The sequence below is a fragment of the Gallus gallus genome, chromosome 12 (genome assembly GCF_016699485.2).
Source record: "Gallus gallus isolate bGalGal1 chromosome 12, bGalGal1.mat.broiler.GRCg7b, whole genome shotgun sequence".
In the NCBI taxonomy this organism is placed as follows: domain Eukaryota; kingdom Metazoa; phylum Chordata; class Aves; order Galliformes; family Phasianidae; genus Gallus; species Gallus gallus.
In genome coordinates, this window is record NC_052543.1 from 8,595,129 (window position 1) to 8,607,872 (window position 12,744).

At 40.2% G+C, this 12,744-nt stretch overlaps 1 protein-coding gene across 8 annotated transcripts in view; it reads right to left on the bottom strand.

Annotated features, from left to right (window-relative positions):
• Positions 1-11,076, bottom strand: part of FAM208A (family with sequence similarity 208 member A) — a 29,962-nt gene extending 18,886 nt beyond the window's left edge. For all 8 annotated transcript variants that reach the window (XM_040646767.2, XM_015293394.4, XM_015293393.4 and 5 more), the window contains exons 1-7: positions 10,611-11,076; positions 4,177-4,322; positions 3,005-3,097; positions 2,052-2,124; positions 1,337-1,428; positions 829-987; positions 202-329 (exon numbers count right to left, since the gene is read on the bottom strand). In XM_040646767.2, the coding sequence (XP_040502701.1) occupies positions 202-329; positions 829-987; positions 1,337-1,428; positions 2,052-2,124; positions 3,005-3,097; positions 4,177-4,322; positions 10,611-10,977 (1,058 nt within the window). In that variant the 5' untranslated portion in view covers positions 10,978-11,076. The remainder of the gene's footprint in view (positions 1-201; positions 330-828; positions 988-1,336; positions 1,429-2,051; positions 2,125-3,004; positions 3,098-4,176; positions 4,323-10,610) is intronic.
• Positions 11,077-12,744: the final 1,668 nt, after the last annotated feature.

Consider the following 12,744-nt stretch of genomic DNA (forward strand, 5'->3'; position numbering starts at 1 on the left):
GCAGAACTGCCTCCTGCAGAGGCCAGCTTGATGTACAAAACCAGATCACCACCTCTTGTTTTGCATTAGAAGCAGTACAATAAGTCCTTGTGACACATCCATTCATTTCAGCACCATTAATAATTTAGAACTGGTTTAGATTACTACAAGCTATGAATTCATGTTGAATGCAGTCTTACAAAAATGGATTTCCTAGCTTACCTTGATGGGGGCAGAAATTTCGGTGCTTGCACAATTTCATCTTTGTAAGTAAAAGAAACAACAGCATAAGGACAAACATGCCTTGGTCTTCGCCTTATCTCATCAAAGCCATATTCATAAAAATAGTACTAGGAAAAGAATATAACAGCGTTAAATTAGAAATCTGGTAAACTCAATTCTACACACTAACAGTTCACGACCTTTCTCCCCCAAAAGATGTACTCTGTTTCAGGAGTAACATAAAATATACCTAATAATTAACTATTTATGTAAAGAAATGGAAAGAGATTAATAGCTTGAAATTCATTATGCCAAGTATTAACTTTTACATCTAAGAAGTTGTAAGTTACTCTCAAGGAGACTTCCCCTATCAAGTCTGAGAGCAAGTACGTGTATATAAAGGGAAGAGAAGAGACTGACATACTGTTCTGTAACTGAACACAGGCTGCTGTGGGCTACTGCTGAATACATACAAACCAGATTGCAATGTTAAAAATATTAGCTACAACTACTTAGGTGTTCAGTATTAGCTATGCTTCAGGCAATTCACAACCATAATTCTGTGAATTTGGGGTTTGTTTGAATAAGGTTTTGAGGTAAGGTAAAACATCATTTAGTTTCTACTACCTGAGTAAGTTCATACGCTCGGTAAGCCAGCACGGAGGTTACTTTATGTGCATTCTTTGAGACATGACACTCGTGCTTTGGTGTTGGATCTAATGCACTCTTTACTGTTGATTCCATTGCTTTCATACCTATGTGGTCATATATGCTCTTCATTTTTCCCTGTAATAAAGCAGAAAAATTGTAAACATAAGCTTTTCCCTGAGAGTGGCAAAGTGTTCCACATATAACAGGAAGTAAAAGCAAGCGTAAGAAAACAGGTTTTGGAAAAAACATTTGTAGGAATACATTCTTTCTATACTTTAACCAAAAAACCTACAACATAGTTCTACCCCTTCATAAACATTCTGTATTAATCTCAACGTACACACTGAATTTTAAACGTGGTAAGCTTCTACATTCTTTGTAAGCAGGGAATTGAATGAACGGAGGTTCAGTAACTATGGTTAAAACCACCTTTATTATATCACTAAGTAACATAAGCCTTCATGAACAGATAACATAAATTTACCTTTATTACTTTAAAAATAATCACATCTCCAGTTGCTCCAGTTTCTAGAGGATTGGGTTGCAATAAGTCAGCATACCTGGAGATATATACACCTGAAAGGAATATTAAAAACAGAAAAAAGCACGTTATGCTGAATGTTAAAACACTTAAAAGTTTAAGCAGCATTACAAGGCACTAAAGCTTTTCATAATCAGATCAGGAAAAGGTCCAAGGCCACGTTCCCAACTCACAGCTCCTAGACACTAATAGAAATTTCATTTTAATCATACCACGTGCGGTATTAATTATTATGTGCACCACAGCAGAAAATGGACATTAAGTCAGTTAGAAAGGAGTATAGCCACATCACTTCAAGTTTTGTGGTCCAAGGCCATAAAGACAAATATTAAGTACTCACAAAGTCAGTCATAAAAGCACTCATGCCTGTGAGCACAGAGAGCCAAAGATTGGATGAATTCTTTGGCTTCTCAATTTTACTGGGAATACAGAATGTATACAATGAAAATTAAAATGTATACAACTGAAAATTGCATTTCACCTTTGGGAGAGGATTTTAACCAGTTACAAAGTAGTGCGCTGATGCCAGTTTACTTTGCTAAAAATACCTACATGTGATATTCCTGAAGTCAAGCACTAAGCTAGTAACACAACTACATCACCTTTATCTTCTAAACCATAGTGAATGATATCAGCACATACAATAAAAGACAGTTACCCATGGAAGGACTGCCAAGAATTGCTATTTTGGAGTGGCCCACTTGCAGCCCCTTTTCACATATGCTTTGGATCTGAAAAGAACAGACATTTTTTAAACAAGTTTAGCAAGAAAGCCAAAACATGAACAGAATAAAGAGTGATAAACAAGAGTAGAATTCCAGCTGGACTAAAAACAATGACAAAAACAGCCCACAGACACAACATATTCCCTGTATCTTAAACTTTAAACACTTATTTTGAGCATTACTTGCTTTTAAAACATTTCTGACTTACAACACAGATGCAAACCTGCCATATGATTGAATACTTACAAAATCCTGGCTCTACAGTAGCAGAAAAAACCCTTTCCATCATTTGCATTAAAAAAATATGACTGAAAACCCCTAAGGTATGTTTCTAATATTAAGGTTATATATCTATGTAGGTATATTTGGAGCAGAGAAATACCCTAAGAATGCATCTACATACCTTCTTATCTATACGTTAAGGCATTACTCTTGCCCACTAAACACAAGATAAATATTCTGCATACACAGGAAAGCAGAATGATCACTTTTGCTCATTTTAAAAAAGCCGATTTGCTGATTTTAAAAAAGCAGGAAGGAAATTATGCATGTTTTCATTATAAAAATAACTTTTAAGCAAGCTCTACTTTAAAAAAAAAAAAAAAAAAATCAGTAGAAATCCCATACGTAGACCAGAAAAATCTATCCATAAATCAGAAAGGAAAATATACTTTTATAAAGACATAAACATAGCACCATAAATAACAGAGAATAAGAAAGATTTAAACTGTGACATAATATTGCATCTTTTTCATCCACCGACACCTTCTAGTGCTGAATTTAGCAGGATTAGCTTACAGATTAGCAAGTGTGCTGAAAATACCCAATTAAAGAAAATAATGCTTAATTAAAAAAGAAAAAGTTATACAGAGTTATGTTTCCTTACCTGAGGTCGATCAACCATCAGAAATGCATAGGTTTCAGAAAGCTCTTTATCCAGGCGACCATCAAATTTCAGCTCTCTGCGCTTTTCTGTGAACTATTACAGCAAGTTCTTAAGTTACCTATTACAGTAATTTCTTAGCACATACAGACAGATTACTGCACTATCAGTGTTTTAAGGCTTCATCTACATTAGCAGATCCAAGTGCACAAAACTAATCAAAAAGTGATTTTGAATGAGACACAGGCAAACACTCTTCCGGCAAGTCTGTGCAGTAATATTTTAATGTCACTTGTAACACGCCTGTCAAGAAGTGCATAAAGCTCAATGCCTTCCATTTCACCTATGAAATTCCAGAAGTGATCCTTATTCTCTTTTTAGGAAAACAGGACGATACTCTTTTACACAGTGCATGTACTTCAGTAGCTCTGCCTCACTGCTACTGAGGTGGTTTCAGTAGCTGATATACACCTGAGCTGTAACCACGATCCACAAATGGTATAGCAGCAGAATATACTTCAGAGTTCACAAGATAGAAATTCAAGCAAACCAACTGCACATTCTGTCACTGCATACACAAAATCTGAAACAGACTTAATGGGACCAAAAACTTATTTCAAACTTATTAAAGACAGCCAAGACTGGATTTAAGAAGCACAAGATAAGGTACAGCAGAAGTGCTACAACTTTCAAGCTAACCATGCTTCTTCACTAGGTTCAGGGAACCAACTCGTTTAGATGGCACTTCTTCGAAAATGAAAAAGATTAAGTAAACTTCATAGCAGAAAAGCATTTTAATCATAAATTTCAATGGAAGCATCAAGCCATTCAAAGAAGACTCTGTAGCTTCTTTATAAGCCCCTGCAGCCCCTTTACAGGTTATTAAAAATAAGTAACATCAGCATTTTAAAAACAAAATATGCACAGAGCAAAACAATCCCTCACACAATTTTTCTGTTATTTCCTGAATATCTCAGTTACAATTCTATACATGTGTGGTAATAAACTTGCCTGAGGAACAGTTGCTTACATTCTTAGGGATGTGGTTTTGCAATTCAATAAGAAACACATAAGCAGAAAATATACTCTTGGGGTCTTGGTCTCTAAACTCAGAAAATGCATCGAAGTTGATTAGATCTGTACCTTATCCATAAAGACAACGGAAATATACTTACCTCCTTTTCTAGCAGCTCATTATGAACTAAGCTGGCTCTCTTGTAGTTAAAATTGGACACTGAACTGGGTTCCAAAAAAGATGAATGCAGAATCTTCACAACATCATCAAACTCTCGGGAGCCCACAGCTACTGGCTGAAAGAGTGCTATAAAAGAGGAGGAGAAAAAATAAGCACCGATATACACCTTAAAAAAAAAAAAAAAAATCTACATTTTCCAGTTCATTGACAGTAAATGCATGAAGATATAATCATGGTCCATTTCAGGCGTTTGTTTTAATACTAAATTAATTTTAAAATGTGGAACTCAGGCTAGAAAGTTGAAGTTAAAAATCCCAAGAATTACAGCACCTTTAAAAATAGTTAAGTTTCTTTATAGGTTATTAATATTACTTCTCAACAGCCAGTTCTCAGAAGGTTATAAGAGAAGCACCTCAATGTCTCAGTTTACCATTTGAAAGAAATCTAGTAAGAACTGCAAAACGCTAATAAAATTACAAAACTTTAATTAAATTCATTAGCTCTTAATTAAGAACAAGCAACAAACTGCTCTAATAAAAACACCAAAACAATTTCACAGCTAAACAACTCTTTAGAACTATTAAGGAGTTTCTGTTTGTTGCTTATGGTAATTAAGCAAAATATGAATAAATTCAATAGTTTTATAATAAGAAGCCTAACAATCTCTTATTACCGAAAAACCACAGTGCACGCATCCATTCTTTATAGTCTTATCCCTCACAGTTTATATTATTCATAGTTTAAAATGAAAGTCCTTCATTTGTTGTTTAAGTTTACCTTCCAGGAAAACATGTTACCAAAGCTTGCACGGCTTCTGCATGCCCTCGTATTGTCTAGCAAAAGCTACATTTATGCACACACTTTATGATGTAGTATCGTCCACCAAAACACAGCAACCATTCCAACACCAGCAACAATGAACAAGCGGTTTTAAAACAGCTCTGAAAGCAATTAAGAAACCATTCTTAACTAGAAAACCTTTCAGCTACATCTCAGTTCTCAAAAGGCTGACAGCAATATGGGAGTAAAGATAACCAGAAGAACTTCTAAACGCCGTGTAACTACTGTTAAGATTAAGCACACTTTTAGAAAAAAGAGACATTAAAACACAAAGCAAACCTACAGAGGAAATACACACACTGGAAAAGCACTGCCACAGCACGCACGCAGCGGGGGGGGGGGTTGAAACTAGATGGTCATTATGGTCCTTTTCAACCCAGGCCATTCTATGATATGATAAACACCCCTCAGATCTGTCTTAGCATCATACAGCATTGGTTTCACATATCACCAGCCCCTCTTCTGTCTAAGACAGCTGGCATTGGTAATTTTCTATTTCCTGAACAATGATTACCATACATGCCATCCCTACGCACACTACTTCCTCCCACAAATGCACACTCCACCCAGCCTATTTCCTACAGCTGAGCCCAGGTGAGCAGAGTTCTACAGGACTACTCAGTGACTCGTTACCACGTGCCATGCCTCACCAACATCCCAGGCTCAAAACCAGAAGAGACATGCTATGAGATCAGTTGTGATCCTGCCATAAACTCAAACATTGCCTACTGCATCCCCATGTGCTCAAGTATCCCTTGCCTTGTGTAAAGTTCTAACGAGTGAACCAAGACAGACCTCCTAGAGAACAGACCTCCTAGAGAACAGACCTCCTAGAGAACAGACCTCCTAGAGAACAGACCTCCTAGAGAACAGACCTCCTAGAGAACAGACCTCCTAGAGAACAGACCTCCTAGAGAACAGACCTCCTAGAGAACAGACCTCCTAGAGAACAGACCTCCTAGAGAACAGACCTCCTAGAGAACAGACCTCCTAGAGAACAGACCTCCTAGAGAACAGACCTCCTAGAGAACAGACCTCCTAGAGAACAGACCTCCTAGAGAACAGACCTCCTAGAGAACAGACCTCCTAGAGAACAGACCTCCTAGAGAACAGACCTCCTAGAGAACAGACCTCCTAGAGAACAGACCTCCTAGAGAACAGACCTCCTAGAGAACAGACCTCCTAGAGAACAGACCTCCTAGAGAACAGACCTCCTAGAGAACAGACCTCCTAGAGAACAGACCTCCTAGAGAACAGACCTCCTAGAGAACAGACCTCCTAGAGAACAGACCTCCTAGAGAACAGACCTCCTAGAGAACAGACCTCCTAGAGAACAGACCTCCTAGAGAACAGACCTCCTAGAGAACAGACCTCCTAGAGAACAGACCTCCTAGAGAACAGACCTCCTAGAGAACAGACCTCCTAGAGAACAGACCTCCTAGAGAACAGACCTCCAAGTCTCCTGTTCTACAGCTAGAATGCACTGTGAACTACTATACAAGGAGTGCTTAACAGATTTAAGGAATGGCTGTAAATTCCTATAATTATGGAACACAGTACCACTGGAGCCTCTTTTTTTTTCTTTATAAAAAGAAGCGCTGTGTTTATTCTTAAGTTTCTCAGAAGACTGAATGCTTTATTGCTATTATTATTTTTCAATATCCGTGTTTTTATGTACATCTCCAAATGTACACCCCAAACAAGAATTATCTATCATAAATTCAGCTGTAATATTACTGAAGCTAGAAGTGCTGCTGCTACTTTCGTAGCAAAAATAGATTAAAACTGAAATATTTTTAAGTCACTTTGAGATTCCACTTTTTCCAATCCAGATACGCAGAAAACATTAAATTGACTCCACCCACTGATCAAATCAGTCCACTGTTGTCTTGAGATTGCCTAAGCACTGTTGCTGAAGGGCAGCTTTCTTCTAAAAGGTCGTGGTCACTACCTGAGGGTCTGTACCTCATAGAGGAGTTCAGAAGAAATAAAAGCTGAGCACTACCAGATTGTACCACCTACGTCAGTCACCAAATCCTATGCTTATACGCAAAGAATGACTTTATCTATCTCCAGTCCTACATCACTTGAAAGAATGGGAATGTGTGTATTTATTTTTCACCATACAAATCTGACACAGGTATGCTTTACTACCTTTACAGAGTTGTGTAAATTAAGCACTAATTTATAAAAGGCTACTGCATGCTAGTCATTACAACACATACAAATAAATTATGCTTTTTGACAGCTTGTACTGCAGAAGTAAGAATAAACAGCATTTCCATTTCATTTCTACTCAGCATACTGGGACACAGATACGTATTTTTAGATAGAAACTAGGTTTAGTAAACTAGTTTAGAAACTAGGTTTGGGACCAACATTAGACTGTGTGTTTGGATGCGTGTAATTCCCTGTAGGCTCTGAGTTTCTCTTTCACAGCTGCTTGATTTTTCAACTTCAGCAGAGTTTGGAGGTAGCAGGTTTTTCTTTTAAGTCAGAATACGAAGAAAGGGAAGAGAGTTACAGTCCATTTCAGAAGTCTTGATAAGTGAAGATAAGCCAACTACAGATTGTTAGCACTCACAAGTGCTCCTGCTATTAAAAAAAAAAAAAAGCAAAAAATAATTTTTCCAAAATCTTCATTTCTAAGGCTAAACTGAGAATCAGTGCTGTTAAATGAGGCATAACGTTGGAGTTGTGTGATTATTCTGAGCCTGAAATATCTTTTGCTCTCAAATGTTTTAAGTAGTTATCACAAGGATTGCTTAATGAAACCTCTAGGTAGAACCAGCAGGTAGTGAATAGCAGATGCTCAGCTCAAAGATATAAAAGATTAGAAGAAAAAAGAGAAAGCAAAATGAAATACCAAGTGCTGGTAAGTGGAAAAGGGACTACTTAGACTTCCGACCAAGTAATACTTGGACTTTCAAGGACAAAAGCACAACCTTTTTCTCCCCACTCAATCTGAGAAACAGCACTCATCTGTTGACCTGATAAGTGCTCAAAGTTAACCAGTGAGCAATCCAATAGGTCAATGACAACAGCGCTTTGATAAGAGGACCAGTATCTTGAAATTAGTTCAGCAAAGCAAGAAACACTCTTCCAGTGGTTTATCTTGGAAACAATTTTTTTCCTCATCCTATTAAAGAAGGATCTTTGAAAGCCCCAGGCAGATTCAGACATCTCAGATCAGATAATTAGAAGAGGCCAGAGAAGCAAGCTCTATAGCACTACAAAACTCAAAAGAGCCGAAGCACCTATTACTAAACTGCATGCTCAAGAAAATAGAAGAACTTAAAGACAGTTTGCTTTTAAGCAAGCAAACACAAACACATCTACAAAGAAAAATCCCAGTGCCAATCTTGCATAAGGTTTCAGTTCCAGAATTATTCCACTATGAAAGAGAAAAGAAAGATTTTGTGACAGAAGTATGGGTCTTCCAGACGCATTTCTCCACATCTGACACTCAGTTCCTTATTAGTTTCCAAATATAGCTGCAGATAAATTCCAGAAAGGTTGAACAAGCAACCATATATCCTGTTTGCTATGATTTTTTTTTTTTTTTGCTTTACATTCAAAAGTTGTTCCAAAAGTACTTAGCCGTGCTTAAAATAAATTTATTTTATCCTGAACAGATGTTATAGTTCGTACATAACAGTCCTTCATAACTAAGATAATAGCTACCCATCAAGATGGCACATTCAAGAATAAAAATGGAGGCTTAGAAAGCAAACCAAAAAGAGCAATTCCAAAACAAGCCTGGAGGAAGCTTCCAAAACAGCTACTCTGAAAGGGACCGATGCTACACTTATATTCTTATTTTAAAAGATGTATTTGAACACTGCTACTGTGCATCTTTTAAGCACATACCACTATGATAATGAACGTACTGTTAAATCTTCTTGTTTAGTTCCAAAAGATTCTCAAAGACAAAGCGACCAATTTTCATGTTTGCCCACTTTTGTTAGTCTTGCCTAGGAAGCATCACATAGTTCTTTCTGACATAGTATCGCATGGCAAAAGACCAATAGAGCAATCACGAGCAATTAAAAACCTACAACTGCTGTGGGCAAAATGAAGTCTGTACTCAAGATTTTGGAAACGAAATCACCAGAATGATGAAAGACGGAACTTCTAAGAAGCTTCTCAAAGTTGGAAGGCAAAAAAAGTATACTCAGTACACTAAAAAGTGAGACCTTAAGAACTGGTCGGTTAACCTTAAATTTAGGAAGTCAATTTTAGAAGTAGAGCAAGACAGGTCTCCAAGTCTGATGAGTGAACTACATTACTTTAAAGCTTTTTGCGCACTTAGAAAATGGTGATGCAGAGGTAAATGATGAATTATATGATGTACAAAGTTACTTCACAGGTTTTCATTCACACTGGAGCCAAGTGCTAGAAAGGAACTTCAAATATCTGTGCTTTAGTACTAAACATTTCTGAGTTACATTTAAAGGCATTCAAATATAATCACACTTGGTTTTGAGATACGGAAGCACAGACACCATGTTTTATCCAGGCATTTTTCCATCAGATGAGCAGTAAATGTTTGGTTCTTTGGGTTGTTTTTTTTTCCTCCAAATCAACCCAGTCCTCTGCCAGTGGTATGCTCCCTCAAGAAATGGGGATGGTGAAGAAAGGAATAAAAGGAGAAAAGGAAAATTAATGCCAAATATGGGAGGGAATGGGATAATGAAATAAACGTACCTTCATCTCTTCCTTAAAGAAGAAAGCAATTCAAGAAGTTACATATTAGACTCTTCTCTGAAGAACTACAAACCTATGCGAACTGCTATTTCTTGATACTAAGGCACTGACCACAAGTCAGAATGGGTCAAGAACTGAGACAAGTTTTGGGGAGAAAGACACATCTACAACAGCACTTCACAAAAACCAGAGAAGCAGAGGCCAGTGGAATCTTACGAAAAGCAAGAAATTCCACAGGCTTTCAGAAGAAGAACTACTAGAAAGCAAAAAAATCAACCAAGAACGCCGGGAAACCTTCAACACGAGGCACGTGAACGTGGGACGGCCGCTTCCTGCCTGCGAAGTGAGGAATCTCACTCGACAAGAACCATCCTCCGTACACCGTCACTGAAGCGAAACGCCTCTCGGTGTGCGGTAGTCGACCCTACCGAGGATCACAGCCCCCTCCTGCACAGAGGGGGATAAGGGGAAGAGAAGCGAACCACGCGTCCGTTTCCCAGAGAACCATCTTCTCTGTATGCGTCTCCAGTAGCAGAGCCAGGACCAGCGCTCCAGCCCACCGGATCGCATCCGCCTCGTCCGTCTCTTTTAAAGCAGCGGTCTGAGATTCAAGCCGAGATGGGTTGCTCCTCCTCGTGGCCAAATACAAACGGAAAAGAGGGAGGGGTGGGGAGACGAAAGAATGCACAAGCCTCTCTGGTGCCAGAAAACGTATCCCCAGCAGCCTCGCTGCTCCGAGCCATGCCACAGCCTCCTCCACACCCGCAGGATTTTGCATGCAGCTGTGTGAGGTGCACAAAGAGCCTGCCTAATGGATAAGATGAGGAGAGAAGCGAAGGAGAGAAAGGAGGAAAGGGAAGGAACAACCTTTCTTTTCTCTGCTCTTCCTGGGGATCTGAAAGTTCCTCCTAACAGGCACGTCTTCTGGGGGCTTAGGGAGAGGGGGAGGCCCCCCCGACACGTCGCTGGGCGGCGGCTGTTGGTCGTGTGCCGTTGGGATGCTGCTCCTGCGCTGGCTGCTGCTAGTCATGCTGGGGCTTGGGGGGACCTCGTCCTCTGCAGCTACTGCAGCCACCAGCAGCGCCTCCTCAGAGCGTCCGCCATTTTGTGTGGTGTCCTCGGCGGCTCCCGCACTATTGCTCTCCACCCCGAGGAGGCCCGTGCCGCTCTTCTCCGTCCGCTGATGCTGCTCGGGTTCCATCTCGCCGCCACCGGAGATCGCGGCATCCGTCATTCTCTCCTATCGGCGAAAAGCGAGCGCAATAGCTCGCGCCTTCTCCTCCTCGCCCACCACGCTACCCCCGCCCGGCTCCATGCAGCGCCCGCCGCGGCTACTGCTCCCCCTCCGTCCGCTCGCTTTATGGCAGCCCCGGCGCCCCCTCCCCGCTCTCTAACATGGCGGCAGCCAAAACGGAAGGGGGGCGGAGCCAACGCCCGTGGCGCCAGTTAGAAGCGGCGGGGCCGGCACAGGGCCGCGCGGGGACCGCCGCCTCCTCGGGCCGCGGCTGGCGACGGGCGGGGTGGTGCCGTTTCCCCGTGAGGCCGCTGCTTCGGCTTCGCAGCTGCGACTGAAACGGTGGCAGCGCCCCGCCGTCTGCTGCTGGTGGCGCTCAGCAGAAAGAAAAGGATCAGTGTGTTAAGAGAGCCCAATCTCGCTTCTTCTCAAATTCTGAACAAAATGGCTGCCACGCCCTTGATAAAACTCAGTAGCAGTGGTCAATACTGACGTTCTTTTCACGCCTCTGTGCTCCATTTGAAATAGGCAGTTTATTTGGGGAGGTCTTCATTATGAAAATATGCATTAGATGAATCTGTTGTATTCAGAATGGCGGGATCCTGTTATCTCACAACTTAAGACCTGGCCTATTTATCACGTGATGCCTACTAGGAGCATTAATAACTACAAGAACAATCTTATAGTTCTGTTCTGTGGGTTGATTATACCTGGGTGCATTGGTGTTAGCTCGGTCATCCTTCATAATGGAAAACCTGGAAAACTTGGAGAGAGCTCAACATTACCACTTTGCAGCATTGCTTCCCAGAATTGGTGAAGTAATTCATGGCTTTAAAGTCACATAATTTCAAATATAGGATACAAGTCTAGTCTAAAGAAAACTCTGAGTTTTTTCATCTCGTGTGCTTACTCAGTAGCTGTGACTGTATTTTCATTGTCATGTTACCTAACGTAAGATTTACTCTGTCCTGGTGGGGCCACATCTGGAACACTGTGTCCAGTTCTGAGCTCACCTGTTCCAAAAAGACAGGGATCTCTTACACAGAGTCCAGCACAGTGTGATAGAACAAGGAGCAGTGGCCAAAAATGGGCCGTAGGAAATTCCACACAAATACGTGGAAAAACTTATTTACAATAAAGGTGACACAGCTGGAACAGGCTGCCCAGAAAGGTTGTGGAGTCTCCTTCTTAGAAGATATTCAAGACCCAGCTGGATGCCTACCTGTGCAACCTACTGTAGGGAATATGCTTTAGCAGGAGGTTGGACTCTGTTATCTCTAGAGGTCCCTTCCAGCCCCTGCAATTCTGTGATTCTGGCTGTGACTGAAATCTTTGCTTTGTAAATTATCGGCAGTCACAGGTTCAGTAGCTGTGTAACTCAGAGTAAAGCGACACCAATATTTTCTATTTAAAATGCTATGTTGGAATTTTAGTTCTTTCACTAAGAATAGCAAAGACCTTTTCTTTGGTAGCTCTAAGGAATACACTAAATTCAAAAGCACCTGCTGAAAATAATCCATGATTGCAGTTCACAGGAGATAAGAGTACCTGATGTTTAGCTTTGCAACTCATTCTCAAGATCAAAAGCCCACAATTCATTTATTTTTAATAAAAGTATGCTAGTTCTATAGTTAAATATATTAGTTATTTATACCAATTATTTTAAATCCTCCTAACTGTGGTTGTTTGTATTGTCATCTCAAAAGCAACTACTAATCTTAATTACAATTTTATTTCTCTATGCAAGGACTAAATATTTTAACCTAG